At 37.8% G+C, this 20,803-nt stretch overlaps 1 protein-coding gene across 1 annotated transcript; it reads left to right on the forward strand.

Annotated features, from left to right (window-relative positions):
- Positions 1-257: 257 nt before the first annotated feature.
- Positions 258-2,809, forward strand: LOC145052920 (NADH dehydrogenase [ubiquinone] 1 alpha subcomplex subunit 8-B-like). The gene is made up of 3 exons (XM_079000843.1): positions 258-395; positions 555-767; positions 2,540-2,809. The coding sequence occupies exons 2-3, from the start codon at positions 580-582 to the stop codon at positions 2,670-2,672; spliced, it is 321 nt and encodes a 106-aa protein (XP_078856969.1). The 5' UTR covers positions 258-395; positions 555-579; the 3' UTR covers positions 2,673-2,809.
- Positions 2,810-20,803: the final 17,994 nt, after the last annotated feature.

Below are 20,803 nucleotides of genomic sequence, written 5' to 3' on the forward strand. Positions count from 1 at the left end.
TCACATGTAGTGTCAACTAAGCTCGTATGATCATTGAGTTTTAAAGATATGATGAGGAAATGTGTATAGAATATAGTAGAGTTGATTAAGTACCTCTTCTAACATAAATGGACACCAAATTGATTTTACCCTTTTTCCCATGAATAGTACGTAGAACTCGACTAAAGGTGACAAAGAAAGAGACCATTTGGTTAAAGGGTCACGGGTTTGACCAAAAATGAAAATAAAAAAAATTATTTGTATAACATTGCATGTTAAAATATTGTAGAGGGTATCTTTTGCAATTTACACAAACACATCCGTTGTTCGTCATAGTCGCCAAACCAGCCCTGGACCGAGTCTGAGCACCATTCCTCTTACCCTCATCAATTTCCGGTGGAAGCTCAAGCAAAAAGGTGCGTAAACCCTAATTTGATGATGATCTCTATGTTTATGTTCTATTATACTTTGATATACCTGTTTGTTCCCTAATTATTTCTGATCTGATTTCATCACAAATGTATGTGTGGGTTGGAATCTGGAAGGTAACGACGTTGATTTTGTTGTTGGCTTAGGGATTGCAATTTAGATCAATTTGTGATGGCAAGTTCGATAGACACTGCGGGAGAACCTATTCCGACATCGGCGGTGCTAATGTCGGCATCGAAGCACATAGCGACCAGATGCAGAGGTGAAAATGTTGCCTTCCTCAAGTGCAAGAAGGACGATCCCAATCCCGAGATATGCCTCGAGAAAGGGAGACAAGTGACCCGCTGTGTTCTGTCCTTGTAAGTATACATCTTTCCATTCATCTTGGTCGTGTGATTTTTCATAGGAGATGGAGAGACCTATGTAATTAGGCTATGCCTTTGATTCATTCGCATCTATCTATATGCACACAGATATCAGTTAGACTTCTGCAGTTGCTTCAATCTATGATTCATTTTAAGTTGTATCAAAGTTTGGTTTGGGAACTATTGCAATCGTAATTGCAGTTAGATACAGTGTCATCTTGCTTCTTTAGTGAAACATGTTAAGTTCAGTTCCCCGATTTTCCCATTTTGCTCAAACTGTCCTTTCTGCGATGCTATATATATCTTGGTGTCAAAAATCCTATCTGATGTTAGCTAGATAATACCAAATCTTCAACTATCTCTGCTAATCTACTCCATGAACCATGAGTGAAGATGAGTCGATTAGAGCCATATGCACAACCAAAAGTTGTGCTCAATCCAAGGTGATACTCAGAGAATTCTTAGAGTACGTATCTCTAGAAAATGGCTATTCATGTACATAGTAGGGGTTTCACTTTCACAAGTGCTTGTAGTATTCACAACAATCAATTTGGTTCCATATTGAAAAGTTCAACTCATATTTTTTAAGGCAAATAGTCCACATATTGTGCAACTTTATAAGTCTGTTTACAACCCAAGACATGAATGCAATTTGTTCATGATTTAGGCATTAATGTAGTGTTATAGGCTGTTGTTTCATTGAAATGATTGTGTGTAGGATCTTTAGCAGTTAATAGAAGGGTCAAGTGAGTGCAAACACAAAATAACCCTTGGGACATAAAACGATGATAGAAGGAATTAAAAAACACACAACTTGTTTAAGAATTGGGATGGAAAATTAGAAATGGTCAACTAAGCATTGAACTATCTATAAACATCTTCATGTCATAGTTTGGAAATTCAACCATAAGCACAAATGGGTATCTATCCTATCTGACAGGGTTCACTCTTGCTATTTGTTGTAAATATTTTGCGACAATTGTTTTGTTGGTTTTTATCTTTATTATTGTTATTCTGAATATATGGACTTTTTGGATAATTGATAAGTATTGCTTTTATCTTGCTTACCGTATTAAGATAATTAATAGTATGTATTATCTTCATAATTTTTTTTTTGTCTTAAATAAGAATATAATATCTACCTTGATAAAACAAGAAACCCCATGCTTAACAAAAGATTTTAAGTTTGCATTTGTTGCGTTTGTTACACTGGTCTGGGAAATTTTGGGTGATGAGGGTATTCACGTCTTTTGCACAAACAGGAGATTGAGAGCAACCTCGTGTCCTACTTTTTTTGAGGGGGACAAAGAATTTGCAGTTTTTGTCTGTTCAAAATACGAAAATACCCTCCTCATCTTCATCATCGAAAATAGCCCTAGAAAGCTTATATAGTCAGACGATTTCTTGCACAATGACTAATCAACCTTAGGGTCACATCATTCATTCATTCCCTTTCAATCATGATGAAAGTGTGAACTTTAAGTGCTTTTTCATCTTTACTTAATGATCTTATATATGGGTATTTCTTATTTACTTAATACTAGAAAAAACAACTTAATAAAGAAAGTTATGGAAATTAGATTTAGGCTTTCCCCATTCAGTCTCTTACAAATTTACTTTTTCCTTGTAATTCCTTAAAAAGAAATAGAAGTAGGATGCTATAGTAAACAAATAAATGGAAGTACATTGTTTTTTCTTATACTTAACCCTATTTTTTAAACATTTGCCCTAAAAAAAAAGAAAAAAAACTTGTTTTTACCTTGTAGGCTGAAAGATCTACATCAGAAGTGCACAAAAGAGATGGATGCTTATGCAGGATGCATGTACTACAATACTGATGAATTTGAGTTATGTCGCAAAGAGCAGAAGGATTTTGAGAAAGCTTGCCCATTAAGTTAATTTAAGAGCATTCTTGATTATATAATTTCATGTTGCTCATAATAAATCATTCTGGTTGACTCTTTGACCCAGTTTTTCCCATCTGATGCTCTTTTTCATGCAATGTATAAGATCAATTGACTTCGTTTTTCTTCTTCTGTTTTGTGTTGATTTTGAATATGTTGTATTTGTAATGATTTCATTTGAAATGGCCATGGGAGCTAAAAAGTTGCTACTTTTTTAAAAAAAACTCATATATTTCTTTTTATTGTTTTATAAGTAGAATGGTTATTTGACATTCAAAATTAAGTAAAAAGGGTAAACATCATCCTTACTGGTAGTTTGGTTTGTAGAATTAATTATGGAAGTAATTGAATATGTTGAAATGGAATGAAATTTAATTATAGAAAGTTAAAAAATTTCTTAGGCTGAGTTTGAAGCCAACTTTTTCTATAAGTTAGATTTTTAAATAGTTTACTAGTTTTTCAGGAGTTTTTTTTATAATTCTTTCAAATATACACTTAATTAATCATATAATCATAAGAAACTCATTTTTCTAAAATATTTTGTTATCTCTTTTTATATTTTCCAGCTAGTTTTATAAATGTTATTTTTTATAGGCTAATTTTTTATCCTCAGTTAAACAAAGACTCATTGTCTATTTAAATTAAAATGATTACTGTTGGTGTAAATATACATAACTATATGTGTGTATTTATATCAATATATGTATAATGAAGATATTGTTGGCCTTCTAATAAAAAAAAATGGAAGAACGAAGTTAAAATCCTTCCACCCTCCTGTAAGAAAGGTGAAACCCGTGAAAAAAAAAATGAAGCATCTTGATTTAATTGAATTCCACTCATTTAACAATCAAACATGTCACAAAATCAGATAGTGAATTCATATCCCGTTACCCATGCAGGTGATGTTCATGCTTAAATTTGAGACCTTATTTTGTGGGAAATATACAAAATAAAAAGTTCAATATTCCAATTAAAAAGTTTGCAACAATGAAACAAAATGCATCATCATCCTTATACTAAAACAACAATCAAGAAAGAAACTATAAACTATATTAATTATTTAATAAATGTTTAAAATAATTGCCTGCATGATGATTAATAAACATACACTGGTTAATAGTTATATAAATATGACAAGGAGTCTTACTTAATATCATGTAGAATATCATGTAGAATCAAAGAGATAAAAAGGAGGGCTAATATGGAGTTATCAATTAAAGGAACGACAATAAATTCAACCACAAGTTGTTGCATATGTCTTTCACACGATGAGGTGTAAGGTCATATATAATGGTGTTTTATTCTGAAATAATTTAATATTACTCCAATAGTATTTTATCATTGTAATCAGGCAAGATTCTCATAGTATTTCGACATTGTAAATTATTACAAGACATATTTCTTCATATTATAACACAAATATCATAAATATCATGATACAACACATATCACTTCATAGTAATTTTATGTTGACGTATTTTTAAAACGCATGTATTCTCAAGACCATTAGCAGCGGGAAGAACTCGTATGTTGAAGACCCTTGAAACTTTCGATATTTGTACTACTTTTCTCATGTATCGTGTTTCAATAATGTATTAGTTGATAATGACAATGTAAACTTATTTCGATAATAATGAGAGTTTACATTTTGTACAATTCAATGTATGTGCAATAACTGTGATCCATGACTACGTCACACAGCCCGACGTTTCCCCCGTCGGACGGGGGTATGACATTAAGTCAGTAAGATATGACTTAACAGAGTTATAGAGTATGTTCACACATTCGCATAGATATAAAGATCATAGACAACAAGTTAGAAATGAAGAAGTTATTAAGGTTAGAAGTTGGGACAAAAATGTCCCAAAGCTAGAATGAAATCGACTAAGAGCTACTATCAAGCAGGTACCACGAAGTAGCTCATCGCGGTGCAACAATGATGATTAGGATTCAGATGTGTTCGTCTAATGTAGACAGAAATAGTAATATACTTTACCACACGACGCGATAGATGGGTGTCACGGCGCGGTGACCAAAGTAGGATGTCGTTGAGGAAGAGCACCATGGTGTCGCAAGCAGAACAACATGTAGTCACAATAAAGTGACTACCTTCGAAATCCGGTCAAAAGGTCGTCGCAGCGTAGTAAACAAACCACAACGACACGGTATCGTATAGATTAAACCCCCTGATTAGCCTTATTCTTACCAAAAACACTTCATGTTCCTTAAAGGAAGGAGCTCCGATGATTAGACATCAAAAGCTTATTAGGTAATCATCTCCTTCAACTTTAAGCTCTTAAGGCTTTAATGGTGATTAACGGAATTAAGTTGGATATAAATTATTGCTCTTAAGAAGATTGTTAATGGATGTCATTAGTAGTGTTTAAAAGCTTTGAACAAGCTTTATGTGTGACTTCAGTAGTGAAATCTATATGTATGAAGTTAGTAGGGGTGTCGAACGGGTAAAGTTTTCGGGTTTCGGGTAAAATGGGTCGGGTAGAACGGGTATTTCCTTATGAAAATAATACTCGATACCTGACCTATATTGTAATTCGGGTTGTCGGGTTTTGGGTATTCGGGTTTGAGGTCGGGTCGGGTAATTATCGGGTATACCCAAAAATTTCTTAAATGACACTTATTGATATTTTTTTTACATGTTGGTTGGTTTAATAAAGAATTGGATAGGAAAATACTCCATACAATTAACAAGTAAATCTATAATAACAATACAAATCATTATAATATGTTATGTACTTTTTAATTCGATTACGTGCGATAGAGAGAAACTGGGAATTGTGATAACAGTTTAGGACTTCAGCTTCAGCGTCGTATTCCCTTTGCAAGTTTGCGTTGACCGTTGAGTCGTCGTTCATAAGAAAGAAACGAAGAGTTTTGTTTTATTTGAAATGTGCATACGTGACTGCATTGTATATTTGTTATTATTTAAAAAACGAATTCGGGTATTCGGGTATACCCGAAAATAAATATTCATACCTAAAACCCGACCTATATTATTATCGGGTTAACCTATTACCCGAATGTTCATACCCGTTCTACCCGAATTCGAAACGGGTCGAGTGGGTAGAACGGGTTTCGGGTTTTTTCGACAGGCCTAGAAGTTAGGGTTTGAAACCCTAAACTAGTAAATATGTTAATTGATGCATTAGAAGTTAGATTATGATGAATTAAGTATTACGAGATGCTTGATTCATTGATTGGATAGAATTTAGAAGTAGAGAATAAAATGTTAGAATTATGATCAATTAAGCGATCATTTTGACATTTAGAAGTAGAAAAGCTCTTAATAGGCTAAGAGAAGTTTTAAGAAACTTGAAATGGTGTATGAATAGGCCTTGAGCAAGAGGATGAGCTAACATGCATCAATTGAAGAAAGGTGCTAAGAAGAGTAGTTGGTTATAACACCCATAAAAATCAAGCCAATTTAAAACTTTTTCAAACATCCAAAAGTCATTAGTTATACAAAATGTTTTCAAAATAGTTTAATATCAGAGTATCCCAGAACCCATAAATCCAAAACACAAGGATGTGTACGGTCACGCCTTCGCCTTGCCAAGACATCTGGAGCACCTGAAACAATAAACTGAAACCGTAAGCACAAAGCTTAGTGAGTTCCCCCAAAATACCCATACCCACAACAACACACATATAATCATAAACAACATACTATGGGTCCAATCAACTATCGGGTTGGAATACCCCAGGCCCACAACCAACAGGTTGGAATGCCAACATACTATGGATCCAATCATCCTCGGAATGGAATACCCCAGGCCCACAACCAACAGGTTGGAATGCCAACATACTATGGATCCAATCATCCTCGGGATGGAATACCCCAGGCCCACAACCAACAGGTTGGAATGCCAACATACTATGGATCCAATCATCCTCGGGATGGAATACCCCAGGCCCACAACCAACAGGTTGGAATGCCCACATACTATGGTCCAATCATCCTTGGGATGGAATACTCACGGCCCACAACCAACAGGTTGGAATGCCCAGGTCTATTTGCTTTCGCACAAAGCAGATAAGCCTCAACCGCCAAACAAATATGTGCACACATAGAACAGATAATCACATAACAGTCTATAGACAACAAATGATCTAACTGATCATACCACATATCACATAATATCATCCTATCTACCAGGATACCGATCTAACCGATCATACCGTATACCATATAATATTATCCTACTCTCTAGGATGCCGATCTAACAGATCATAACGGCATATAACATCCCAACTACCAAGATATCAATCTAACCAATCATACTGCATACCATATAATATTATCCTACTCTCTAGGATACCAATCTAACAGATCATAACAGCATATAACATGACCAGATAACAATCCAAAGGGCCGGCCTTGGTGCCTTAGACCCTTGAGTATAGTGAGGATAACTCACCTGACACTGCTGAAGTCTCGCAGATAAAACTCTAGCTGCTGGTTGACAGCTTCCCGAACTATCAACATCAAACAATACCTAATTAATAATTGGTTCCAAACCCAAGGTCCAACTCACACTTCAAAAGCCCAAAATCCAAGTAATAGGCCAAAGCCCAACATATCCAGACCTCTACATGGTCTTTTCTTAAGGCCCATCCAATTATTATGGTCCAAACTCTTGATATTCCCATGGCCCAATATCACATAATCATATAGGCCCAAACTATGGTCCATTTATGGCCTGATTTTCCAAATTGGGTCTAACCCCTCATATAGGCCTTAACCTAAAGCCCATCAACCTATTCTAATCCATATGATCATTCTTGGATGGTCCTTTAATAATCCAATTACCAAAGCCCAATAGAAAGGCCCAACACAAAGCCCGAGTGAAATTAAGGTTTCACATAAAATAACAATTAAGGTTAAGTCTTTTTCATTTAACCCATTAAGAACTTAATCCATTAAATTCATTATTGTCTTAGGTTAATTTACCAATGATTATAATTTAATATTCAAGTTTATTAAATAATTCTCATGTGCATGTGTCCCGATCAATTTCCACAAATTAAGGTTTTCCTACCCAATCTTAGCCTAATAATCAATTGGTTGGGTTTTTAGATCATTTTGGGTCTTATTGGCCCATTAGGATTCCATTGGGCCCACTAGGATTTCTTTAGGCCAATTAGGGTTTCATTGATCCCACATTGTCTAAACATCCCCGAAGCGAGGTCCAATCGCAATCAAAGCACATCGCCACCCGACATGGCGGCCGGTGGCGGCAACCACCACCTCATGGTGGTGGTGATGGATCTTCTTTTCATTATTCCTCTTTTGTTATAATTACAATGTTAAACCCTAATTAACCAACACACTAATAAACACACATACACTCACTAATAACACACACACACTGTCTTGCTCGCGAAGGGAATCCGGCCACCCACCTGGTGGCGTGAGGCAACGGCAGTGACACGAGGAGGCGGCTATCAGTAGCACAGATGACGGTCGATCGGCAGAAAACGACAATATCGAGTCTCAACCTAATTGATCTGACCTGCTCCTCCCACGACCACAACACTGGACCTAAATTTGTCTTTGATCTTCGGCTGTGGCGGCGGTGTACCACAATTCATGAGCAACAGCAGCACCAACCGTCGGCGCTCTTGGTGGTGATGGCGATGACGAGAATTTCCGAGGAGCGGCGGTAAAAGGCTGGAGAAAGGAGGGTGCGTGCGACCCACCCGCGAACCACCATAGAGTCCATGGTCGCTCGCCTCCGACTCTCGCGACTGGATCAACGATGGGCGGCGATCCTCCGTCTTCGTCAGCAGCAAAGGTCCGTCAGCGAACTTGGTTGATCGGATCAAGCATGAAGGAGAAGGGATATGCAAGCAAGACGAGGGAGAAGAAGATGGAGGCCGGAGGATGAAGAGGGGGTGGGGTGTCGGTTGTATCATGCGTTGGTTTAGGGTTACCGAGAATGGCGACCTCATATATCCCGTCCCTTATTAAACTTCAACCCATATTGACTATAAAAACCCCTCTTTTTCCTTTTCTTTCAAAGAAGATCCATATTTTCCCTTTTTACCCCCGCCATCAAAGCTCTTTACAAATTGGGTCTGAAATTTACCATTTAGCCCTTAGCTTCCAACATCTCTTCATATTAAGTCCCAATAATTACCCGATAGTCCTTGCCCACATAATTATTTATCAAACCCATCTGAAACTCACACTTTTAACCCTCAGAAATCAAAGTATATCATTTGGCACCCCAAAACCAACACTCCACTAATTATTATCTGATTTTGGACTATAATAACATATAATAATAATAATAATAATAATTGTTGCTCAGGGTTCTGGATTTATTATTTAATTATTTTATTTTAAATGGAATGTTACAACTCTCCCCCACTTAAATTTGTTTTCGTCCTCGAAATCGTTTCTTATCCTCCCTTACACACCAGTCAACTTGAACAACGCGACTATAACCCCGAGCATAACCCCAGCCTTTCCAAGGCAACTGTAACCACCCCTCGCAGGGTTCTAAATTCTGAAGATGAATTTCTTGCAATATGATCACATTTACTCAATCCAAAATTCGAAGTCTCGAGATGGTCTGGCTCCCTGACAGCCCGCCCATACTGGATCTTTGTCGAGTTCATTGCACTTATCTCCCAACTAGCTACTCAACTACTAAAACCCTGGGGTTCCCACTCGAAAGCAGAATCACAATCCCACACTGCTACCTATAATTCTCTTTTGACAAGAGATTATGTACTCCCTCAAGAGAAATTTGTCTTGATATCCAGTTCCTAGTTATATAATAAACAACGTAATGCAAACTGGGAGATGAACCCTTTTTGGATCAATAAAACAACGTTTCACTTCGTTGCCGAACCACTTACATATAATAATCATCTCGTAAGCACAAACACTCATACCTGGCCCAATCATCCTTGGAATGGAATACCAGGCATGCCTACGACGGGTCCATTCATCCCTAGGATGGAATACCCTCACATCACACATGTTTGGTCCAATCAACCCTCAGATTGGAATACCAAACATGTCAGGTCCACTCAATCGTAGGGTTCGGTCATCCTCACGATGGAATACCCTAGATTGGAATACCACTATACTTATAACTCGGGTCTAACCCATAACTTGAAATCCAAGGACGTATCCTTGCATCACATCTAAAATCCTCTGATTCGCCACAACCGAGTGACACTCCGTTGAAATACTGGGTTCCGGCCCGGTTGCGAAGCTAAAGGCCTCCCACATAGTTGCCTCACACGACTTCCGAACAAAATCCTTCCCTAGAACTAGTTGCCACTAGTTATCATGCCACTGCAACTTTAACAACCTCCTGATCCAACCGATTGGACCATTGCGTCAAATCCTGATGTTACCAAATCCACGGCTAAAAGCGATTGCTACATGACCAATGGTGGCCTTACATTACAAACAACCTTAAGAAATCCATTGCTTCCTTGATCCCATAATTGTTGTGACATTCCTACAGTCTTATAACTGGCTTAACTAGGTCTAATACCTCGGGGGAAACCCATAAACCAATCCGTGGATTTCCATATCCTCACTGCTACACCCGAACTGGTGGTTACTATTGTCCCTTCCGCGTCCTAACAATGCGCTCATGTTATCTACCAACCTAGTGAATGTTGTGGCTACACCCACAGACTTACATCACTCTAGCACTATCTGCTGCTAGTGTACGCTACGGCTAACCCCACAGTCTTACAACACTTTCCATACTGGTCAAACACGCGCTCGACCTAACACACCACTGAACTTAATTCATGGATAGAATCCCAACTTGATTTCCTAAGTTCTGCTATCAAGCACTGAGAAGACGCGGTTCACATGTTGGGGAGTTTTACCGAACTCCTAACTCACATAATCCTCAAACCTAACAACCACTTGGGTTGTCTTCCTTCCTGACAACGATGCGAAACTTATCCCATTTTCAAACCGCTCCTACTTCTGAATCCCGGAATAGTTCTCCCCCACTTAGATTCGGCTAAGTCTTCACAATATATTAAATTTGAAGAATTCCCAATCCTTCTTGCTTTCCATCGATCGATCTGATGACAACCAGACCTTTCCAATTAGTACTCCTTTACTAGCCAATCCCGAATGATCACACACTTCTAATAACCAGATGAGCACTTCCTAAATCCTAGGGAAACCAACAATCCCTAAAGCTCGAATGATCCCACACCCAAATCTTGAAGTCCAAAAATAGATGCTCCAACTAATGTCTCACAATGAGCTACTTCCCTTGGCGCTTTCCCCCGCCAGTCAATAACGGTTACTAAAATCACTGAATCCTGACAAAGTTGAATAATCATCATGTGGGACCTTGTCCGCAGACCTTCCACATAATACCCTTCTTCAAAAAGCGTTCCAACAATCCTCCTACTCTCAACTCTAGAAATCATATCATTCAGGGCCTCACACCCCGTCTCACTCACCAGCTCAATCATCCACAACTGAACTTCAAACAAACTTTGCCCTAAACCGGGCTACAACTACTCCCGAGGCATAGTCTACAATCCCAAAAGTGCAATAGATCGCACAATCAATCCTTACCGCTCGATACAATAGATCCAAGGCGAAGCGGACCTCACAACACACTCATCGACCCACCTACGCTCACCGGTGCTGAAATAATGTTATCTATCCCTGCAACCAACTAACCCCGAGCTGGAATACAACCTGATCCTAGGGTCACAAGCCTGCTCACTCCTTTGAGCTCGAAAAACTGAGAGGGCATAGTCCTTGTTCTATAAAACGATAATCCAATCCATTAATTAACCATTCACTTCAAGTTGTAAAACTCCAGCTGAACATAGTCATCACTCCTTTCGGAGTCCCAGCGACTCTCATTCCGGCCTCGAGCAAACCCCCGAGCCTAAAATCTAGAAACTCATATACTAGCCTTTCCTGCGCAACCCACGGAAATATAACGAGTACAAATCATCTTCCTGATCCCATATAACTGCAGCCCTCTGCTCATCAGAATACATCCCAATAACAAGTCCCAGTACTGGAAAGCTCGACCAACTCCTTCCCTTTGCTGTCGTTACAGTCGTTGAAGCTGCTGCGGAAGCCGGCTCAACAATGGCTGCATAGCGCTCGTCGAAATACTCAACCATGGCGGTCTTAATAGACCCACATATCTCCGGTAACTGTCCCGAGACAAACTCGATCACCTCCTTCCGGATGATCTCACTGACACAGTCCTCTGACAATGCTGGCCTATCCTGGCTGGCAGCTCCCGATCCTAACCTAGATCCGGTCTCTAGATGTCTCGCAACCACCATTATGGTAAGACACTAGAAAGATCTCTGATAATCCATATAATGACAAGGGACTAATTCCATACCCAACCCTAAGGGTTGTGACTTCCTTGCTACGTGTATGGGTCATGTGCTTTCAGTAGTACGGGCCCATACTACCTTCCACACCTACCCATATTTGTCTCAAGTATCACCACAACACCCTAACAATATACATAAACATAGCGAGCGATCAATCCTCATTCCTAGAGAAAGGCTAACTGTCTCACAACTGACCTACCGGTCTCATACAACCCACCTATCCATGAAACTTCCGCCAACCCTACAACACTAGTGTATGCTAGCCATACATAATGCTAGACCCCATAGAATTTCGAATATCCAATCCTACCCTAAGCTCCTAATCAAACAAGAACAGAACATAAGGCCAAATCAAACATTCTCAGGCTATAAGATCTTAATTATGTATAACCGTGATGTATACACTAAGCAATTACTGTAATGATGTCAATCTCATATAAAGGAAATCCCTAGGCTATCAGGCATCATATAATCAGGCAATTCTATCATGCAATTCCTGAAGATCCCTAGCCTAGTGCTAGCATGCTGTTCTAACATATCACAATATCAATTAACTGTATGGTATTTCTGGGTCTACTTACTGGCTCCGGCTGATCGTACAATTCGCATCCGCTTTTACTTATTTTGAAAACCATTTAAAATCATTTTGAAATTCTTTCCTTGATTTGATACTGTATTCACACGAATGTTCCTCCAATTCACTCAAACCAAGGCTCTGAAACCAACTTGTAACACCCATAAAAATCAAGCCAATTTAAAACTTTTTCAAACATCCAAAAGTCATTAGTTATTACAAAATGTTTTCAAAATAGTTTAATATCAAAGTATCCCAGAACCCATAAGTCCAAAACACGAGGATGTGTACGGTCACGCCTTTGCCTTGCCAAGACATCTGGAGCACCTGAAACAATAAACTGAAACCGTAAGCACGAAGCTTAGTGAGTTCCCCCAAAATACCCATACCCACAACAACACACATATAATAATAAACAACATACTATGGGTCCAATCAACCATCGGGTTGGATACCACAGGCCCACAACCAACAGGTTGGAATGCCAACATACTATGGGTCCAATCATCCTCGGGATGCAATACCCTAAGCCCACAACCAACAGTTTGGAATGCCCACCTACTATGAGTCCAATCATCCTCGGTATGGAATACTCACGACCCATAACCAACAGGATGGAATGCCCAGGTCTATTAGCTTTCGCACAAAGCAGATAAGCCTCAATCGCCAAACAAATATGTGCACACATATAACAGATAATCATATAACAGTCTATAGACAACAAATGATCTAACTGATCATACCACATATCACATAATACCATCCTATCTACCAGGATACCGATCTAACCGATCATACTGCATACCATATAATATTATCCTACTCTCTAGGATACCGATCTAACAGATCATAACAGCATATAACATCTTATCTACCAGGATACCGATCTAACCAATCATACCGCATACCATATAATATCCCGTCCCTTATTAAACTTCAACCCATATTGACTATAAAACCCCCTCTTCTTCCTTTTCTTTCAAAGAAGATCCATATTTTCCCTTTTTACCCCCGCTATCAAAGCTCTTTACAATTTGGGTCCGAAATTTACCATTTAGCCCTTAGCTTCCAACATCTCTTCATATTAATTCCCAATAATTATCCGATAGTCCTTGCCCACATAATTATTTATGAAACCCATCCGAAACTCACGCTTTTAACCATCGGAAATCAAAGTATATCATTTGGCACCCCGAAACCAACACTCCACTAATTATTATCTGATTTTGGACTATAATAACATATAATAATAATAATAATAATAATAATAATAATAATAATAATAATAATAATAGTAATAATAATAATAATTGTTGCTCACGATTCCAAAATTATTATTTAATAATTCTATTTTAAATGGGATGTTACATTGGTCATCACTAATTAATAAGGTGAGTTATAACTATCACATACTATATCTTTATGTTGTTATATATATATATATATATATATATATATATATATATATATATATATATATATATATATATATACACACACAGACAAATATATCATGTATCTGGGTTTGTGTGTATCACCAAAGTAAGTAAAGATGTATGGAGAAAGAACAAGAATACTATGAGTAATACCCCTGAAAGTAGACAAAGAAAGAATGAGATTATAGCTATTATAATCCTATGTATGAGTAGATGATGAGAAAAGGTATCTATGGATACCTAAAGGTGGAGGGTGTCCTTCCATCTTATCTTTTCTATCTATCGCAACCCACAACACATGGAATCCTATATTTCCCAACCCACTTGTCACATCATTATTTTTATTTAATTAAATTTGAAAATATTAAAAAAAAAGAACATAACATTTTTTTATAAAATAATATTAAAATAAATAGTTAATTAAAACAAATACTATTTAATAAATTATAAAACAAATATAAATTATCAAAAATATTTGAAGTTCATACTGTATTAAAAACATTTATAGTATTTGTTTTTATCATATATCTTATACCATATAATTTAAAATAGATTATGCATAATTTATTTAAAAAATAAGATAGAAAAAACAAATAAGTATGTTTTAATGAAATCTATAAACTATATCGGCTAAAATGTAACTTTTTACATTAAATACTTTTGTACCTAAACCTATTTCCTAAAGCCGACTCCATCTTCTTCCATCATAAATTGGGATCTCCGCTGATGTGTGTAAAACCAACTAGTTTTAATCCTACTAATTTAAACACAAAGACAAACACACGAAAGGAAGTGTACCTATCGATTAGCAGTTTAGTTCAGGTAGGTAGGTTATCGAACACAGAGAACGGTAAACAATTAAAATAAATGCTAATATTATCTAAATAAAAAAAGTAATAAAAATGGGTTTTTCTCTAGTTTTGCAAGACTAGAAACTTAAACAATTAAATAATACTCAAACTAAGCAACTAACAACTAAGCAAACAAAAATTAACTAAATCCAATAATAGAAGAGACTTATGTTTAGGTTTGAGTCATTTATTCCTATGGTTGATTTTATGACGAGTGCAATGGATTAATTGGCATTGGATACCGATAAGTGTGATTAGGTTCACGTTCACTGTTACTAATCCTTAGAAAACATATCAATTCAAGCAGTGATCAAGTGATTAAACTAATAGATTTCCTAGTTTATTAATTCGGGTTAAGTAAGACTTGTAATAAGGTAATCAAATATGCTAATTCAATTAACTCCTTGTTGATGGTTCGTCAAACAAGCTCACACATTAACTTACCCATTTTCTAGTTAACCCTAGTTTCACGTTCGTTATTCCTAGGCATATAACTACGTGTTCACATAAATCATATGAGATTAGCAATTAAAAGATGTTCATACAACTTAATTACTAGTTTATTAACAGAAAATAGTTATTGTTAACATATAAGGTTCTTTAACAAGCTTAACAAAACAATATTACCAAATAAAATTAATCCTAACCATAAAATCATACCATAATCATAAAGTCATCTATCCTAAACAGAAGATAATAGTTTTAGCTCATGATTACTGTAAAACTAAGATAAAAAATGAAATCAAACAACTCAAACATAGTTCAACTTAAATAATAAGTAAGAATGGACTTGAATTTGCCGTGATTCTTCTCAAAGTTGGATCTAGGGTTGATTCTCTGGCTTCCAGCACCTTAGCAGGTCTTCTAATCGTAGCTTTACCCCTAAGGGTTTCTCTCCATGCCAGGGTATCGATTTGAAAGCCCCTTTATATAGATTTTCACAAAACAAAGGTGACTCGTCGAGTCCAATGACCTACTCAGCGAGTCCCTCACTTCAAACCCGTGTACGACAAGTCAGCGCGTCCAGAATCGCGAAAGTTCAACGTGACTCTTCGTTTTTATGGCCTACTCGTCGAGTCCATTTGGAATAAGCATTTTATTAAAACACGAAAGTCGTCCGAAATTGTGTCTAGTTTTCAGAACATTTTGAATCTCGTCAATTGGACTTACGGTTCATGAGATATGGCTAAAACACTGACGAGGGATCAAGCTGTCCAACAACATCCTTCTTTCTTCAAAATCCAAGATCCAAGCTTCTAATCGCTAGTTCCGCTTCCTTTTCCACCCGAGCATGTCATTGTTGCTGAAAAACGAATTTCTGAACTAATTAAGCATATTTTGTTCATTTAATGAGACAAAAACAACATAAAGTATTAAGATAATGCATAAATTTTATAACTAAATATGTCGATATCATCTGCCCATCAAGACTCTCTTTTTCACATACTCTAGCCTCACAGGAAATTTGCTCTCCTCCTCGTCAAAAAGCAATAATTTGGTAAAGAATTGAATAGAAGAGAGAGAGAGAGAGAGAGAGAGAGAGAGAGAGACAGAGAGAGAGAGACAGGGATGCAACCTCACTCACAGGTGCACCAACCAGCTCAGACAATAATTACACTGTAACACCCATAAAAATCAAGCCAATTTAAAACTTTTTAAGTCATTCATAAACCAATAATTATTAAAAATATGTTTTCAAAATGGTTTAATGTCAGAGTATCCCATAATCAAATCATAAAATATAAGGAGGTGCACGATCACGCCTTCACCTTCCCGCGATCATCAGAAGTATCTAAAACAAAAGCAACAACTATAAGCCTAAAGCTTAGTGAGTTCCCTCAAAATACCAACGCCATACAAACCATAATTGTATCACATAAACAAACAACATGCATAATGAGCCATCAGCCTAACTGGACCGCCTCGCAAGGACATCAGTCTATCTGGACCGCTCTCCGAGCCATCGACGCGTCTTGACCGCCTCTCAGGGCCTTCAGCCTATCCGGACTGCTTGTCGGGCCTTCGGCTTAACTAGTATGCCCTATCCAGGTTTGCAGTCTATCTGGTCTACCCTAGGTATGTTGGCATTCAGCACAAAGTAGGTCTGCGTCAACCTAACCCCCAATAAAACAATCATGTGAACATAAATATCATACGCTAGCACATATAACAGTCAAAATGATCCAACAAATCACTAATCATAGCAACATCCTATAAACAGGATACCGACCTAACCGGTCACTAAATTAGCATCATCTTATATACCAGGATACCGACCTACTAGGTCACTAAGCATATCACCATCCTAACAACCAGGATGCAAATCAATAAGAATATCATGCAATAAACCCGGATACAAATCCAAAAAAGGTCGGCATTGGTGCCTTCGACCCTGTTAGTATAGTGAGGACAGCTCACCTCACAAGTAGCTCGAGATGATAAATGTCCAACTCCCCAAATGCAGCTCCAAACTCAATCACCTACATCCACCAATGATCCCCTTTCATAAATTCTTAAATTACTAAAATACCCCTAAAAGTCAAACTTGTCAACCCTTTGTCAAAGTCAAGGTCAACGGTCAAGGTCAACAGTCCATGTTGACCCGACTCGTCGAGTGTAGCCCACTGACTCGGCGAGTCCTTCCAGAACTCGAGAAATCATGAAAACCCTAGTTGACTCTCCGAGTTTCCAGACAGCTCGTCGAGTCCATGCAGTGTCCAAATGTCGGGAAAACCCTACCTGACTCGTCAAGTTGTCTCACTGGCTCGCCGAGTCCATGCAGAAACAAAAACGGCCAATCTTCATCTGACTCGTCGAGTTTGTAATGACCTAATTTGCAAAGTAAAAATTTCATTTTTAGAATAAGCAACCATGATGTCATACATTAAGAAATCCAGTTAATTGTTTTCAAAACATAAGTTTAATACAACTTTAATTCCAAACATCAGAGTGTCCCAAAATTTGCGAGAGAGTGCATGACGCGCCATCAGACCTTACCTTTGCCCCTGGAATCTGAGGTACCTGAAACCATAAACAAACCGGTAAGCACGAAGCTTAGTGAGTTCCCCAAAGCATACCCTACACACAAACCACATAACATGCTAGCCATAAAAGCTACCTCTACCACATACACATATCAATTAGCTATGAAGCTACCTCTACCACATAACACATATATCAACTAGCTATAAAGCTATCTCTACCATTAGCCACAAAGGCTATCTCTACCATTAGCCATAAGGCTATCTCTACCATCAGCTACAAGGCTATCTCTACCATCAACCACAAGGCTATCTCTACCATCAACCACAATGATATCTCTACCATCAGCCACAAAGCCTATCTCTACCGCATATCATGCATACATACATACCACACACCTCTACTTAGCAAGTATACCAACTATCATAAAATGGGCCGACCTTGGTGCCTTAGACCCATTGGTATGGTGAGAAGACTCACCTCGAATGCAGAAGATTCCTGAAGAAATCCTTAATTGTTTCCCTAACCACTTCCTGACCATTAATACCGAAACAATATACCCAATTAGCAACTGGGGCCCATACCATAATCCTTAATCCATGCATGGGGGTAAAATGACCATTTTACCCCTGGCCCAGTATGATCCAAAACTAAGGCCCAATCCTCAAAATAAAACCCAAGACTAGGTAGGCTTTCCAAGCCCACTAGTGTTCCACTAATGGCCCAACTTGCTCAATTGGGCCCAATCCCTTTAATGGGTCTTACCGTAAGCCCAAACATATTCCTGGCCCAAAACATCTGACTCATGATGGCCCACTAAATCCTAAAGACCTAAAGTCCATTGCTTGGCCCAACCCGAGGCCCAAAACACTACAAGCCCAAAACTGATGAGTACGCGGGGCGTACTTCTTATGTACGCTAAGAGTACTGACTGGAAGTGGTGTACGTGGCGCGTACTTGCATGTACGCCCAGCGTACTCCTCTGTTAAGCTATTTTCCATTAAGTGCTTAATATTTGGGATTTCCAACATCAAACTTCAGATCTAAGTCCATTAAGACGTCTTCAGGCATAAAGTTTGCAACTTTATGCCGTTGTGTAGAATATTCAAATTAATATTAATATTAATCTAATATACAGCTGGTATATTAAGGTAGGATATAAATTAGGATAATTGAATTAGAGTGATTTGATTTTGATTAAGTTTTCCTTGTTTAGATTGATCTAGTTTCCGTGTTTAGGCTTATCATTGTATATATATTGAGGTGATTATCCCATAGTAAAATATATGAAACAATTTTCTGTAAGACCACATGGTATCAGAGCTGTAAAACTACCAATTTTACTCAACCCTAAGCCCCTTATCCTCATGATGGAGACAGGAAATAAAGGTCCTGCAGCCAACCCAAAAAAATCTTCTTCTGTTGTTAGTGACACAGCTCCACTGTCTGTGCACATCACAGTGCATAAATTAAATGGCAACAATTATTTGGAGTGGTCTCAGTCGGTAAAACTTGTTGTAGATGGAAGAGGAAAGTTAGGGTATCTCACTGGAGATGTGAAGGCGCTAAAGGAAGGAGAGGAAGGGTACAATATCTGGAGATCTGAAAATTCCCTTGTCACAGCATGGCTTCTCAATTCCATGGACAGCTCAATTGCCAAGCCACTTATATTCATGAAGACAGCCAAAGAGGTGTGGGATTCTGTTAAAGAGACCTACTTAGATCTGGAAAATTTCTCCCTGATTTTTGAATTAAAAACAAAACTTTGGCAGTCTAAGCAAGGAAATAGGGTTGTAACAAGCTACTACAATGAGATGGTAGCATTGTGGCAAGAGTTGGACCAGTGTTATGATGATAAGTGGGAGAATACGGATGACTACATTCAACATCAAAAATGTGAGGAGAATGATCGTGTGTTCATGTTTCTCGCAGGTGTTAACCGTTCTCTAGATGAAGTGAAAGGGAGAATTCTTGGACGACGTCCACTGCCATCAATCCGAGAAGTTTTTTCTGAAGTTCGATTGGAGGAAAATCGTCGGAAGATCATGTACAACAATGAATCTACCGAGCAAGAAAATGAAGTTTCTGCACTTTTTGCTCGAGGAGGACCTGAAGGAGAGAGAAAAAAACCATGGTGTGATTTTTGTAAAAAGTTATGGCATACAAGGGAGACTTGCTAGAAGATTCATGGAAAACCACCGGGAGGAAAAAAGAAACTAGAGAAAGGCTATCAAGCCATAGCTGAAGATTCTCATGTGTCTCAAGTCACCTCGGGACAGCCAACTTTCACGAAGGATCAGATCGAGCATCTCCTAAAACTACTACAAACTACACACAAATCCACTGATCCTAATATCCCCTCCTGCTCTTTTGTACGAGATGGTAAAACAATTTCTATTGTTTCCTATTTTTGTTCTAAACCTCACAACACTTGGATCATTGATTCAGGTGCTAGTAACCATATAACCGGAAATTCTGGGTTATATTCAACATATAAACCTTGTGCAGGAAATAGAAAAGTTAAAATTGCTGATGGATCCTTATCAGCAATTGCTGGTACTGGTGATATAGTAATTTCACCTTCTTTAACCTTACCTAAAGTATTACATGTCCCAAACTTGTCAGGCAATCTTATATCTATTAGCAAATTGATCTGTGATCTAAATTGCCAAGCTAACTTTTATCCATCACATTGTCATTTTAAGGAACTGGAGTCGGGAAAGACGATTGGCAATGCTAAGGAACGTGAAGGACTCTACATTCTCGAAGAGGGGATGAAGTCCAAGAATGAATGTCAAGAAAGTGCATGCCTACAAATCTCTACCAACCAAACTAATAATGAGATATATTTGTTGCATTTTCGCTTCGGACATCCTAGTTTTTATTATCTAAAAAAACT

The sequence above is a fragment of the Lactuca serriola genome, chromosome 5 (assembly GCF_051521515.1).
Source record: "Lactuca serriola cultivar US96UC23 chromosome 5, Lser_US96UC23_V15, whole genome shotgun sequence".
NCBI classification, from domain to species: Eukaryota; Viridiplantae; Streptophyta; class Magnoliopsida; order Asterales; family Asteraceae; genus Lactuca; species Lactuca serriola.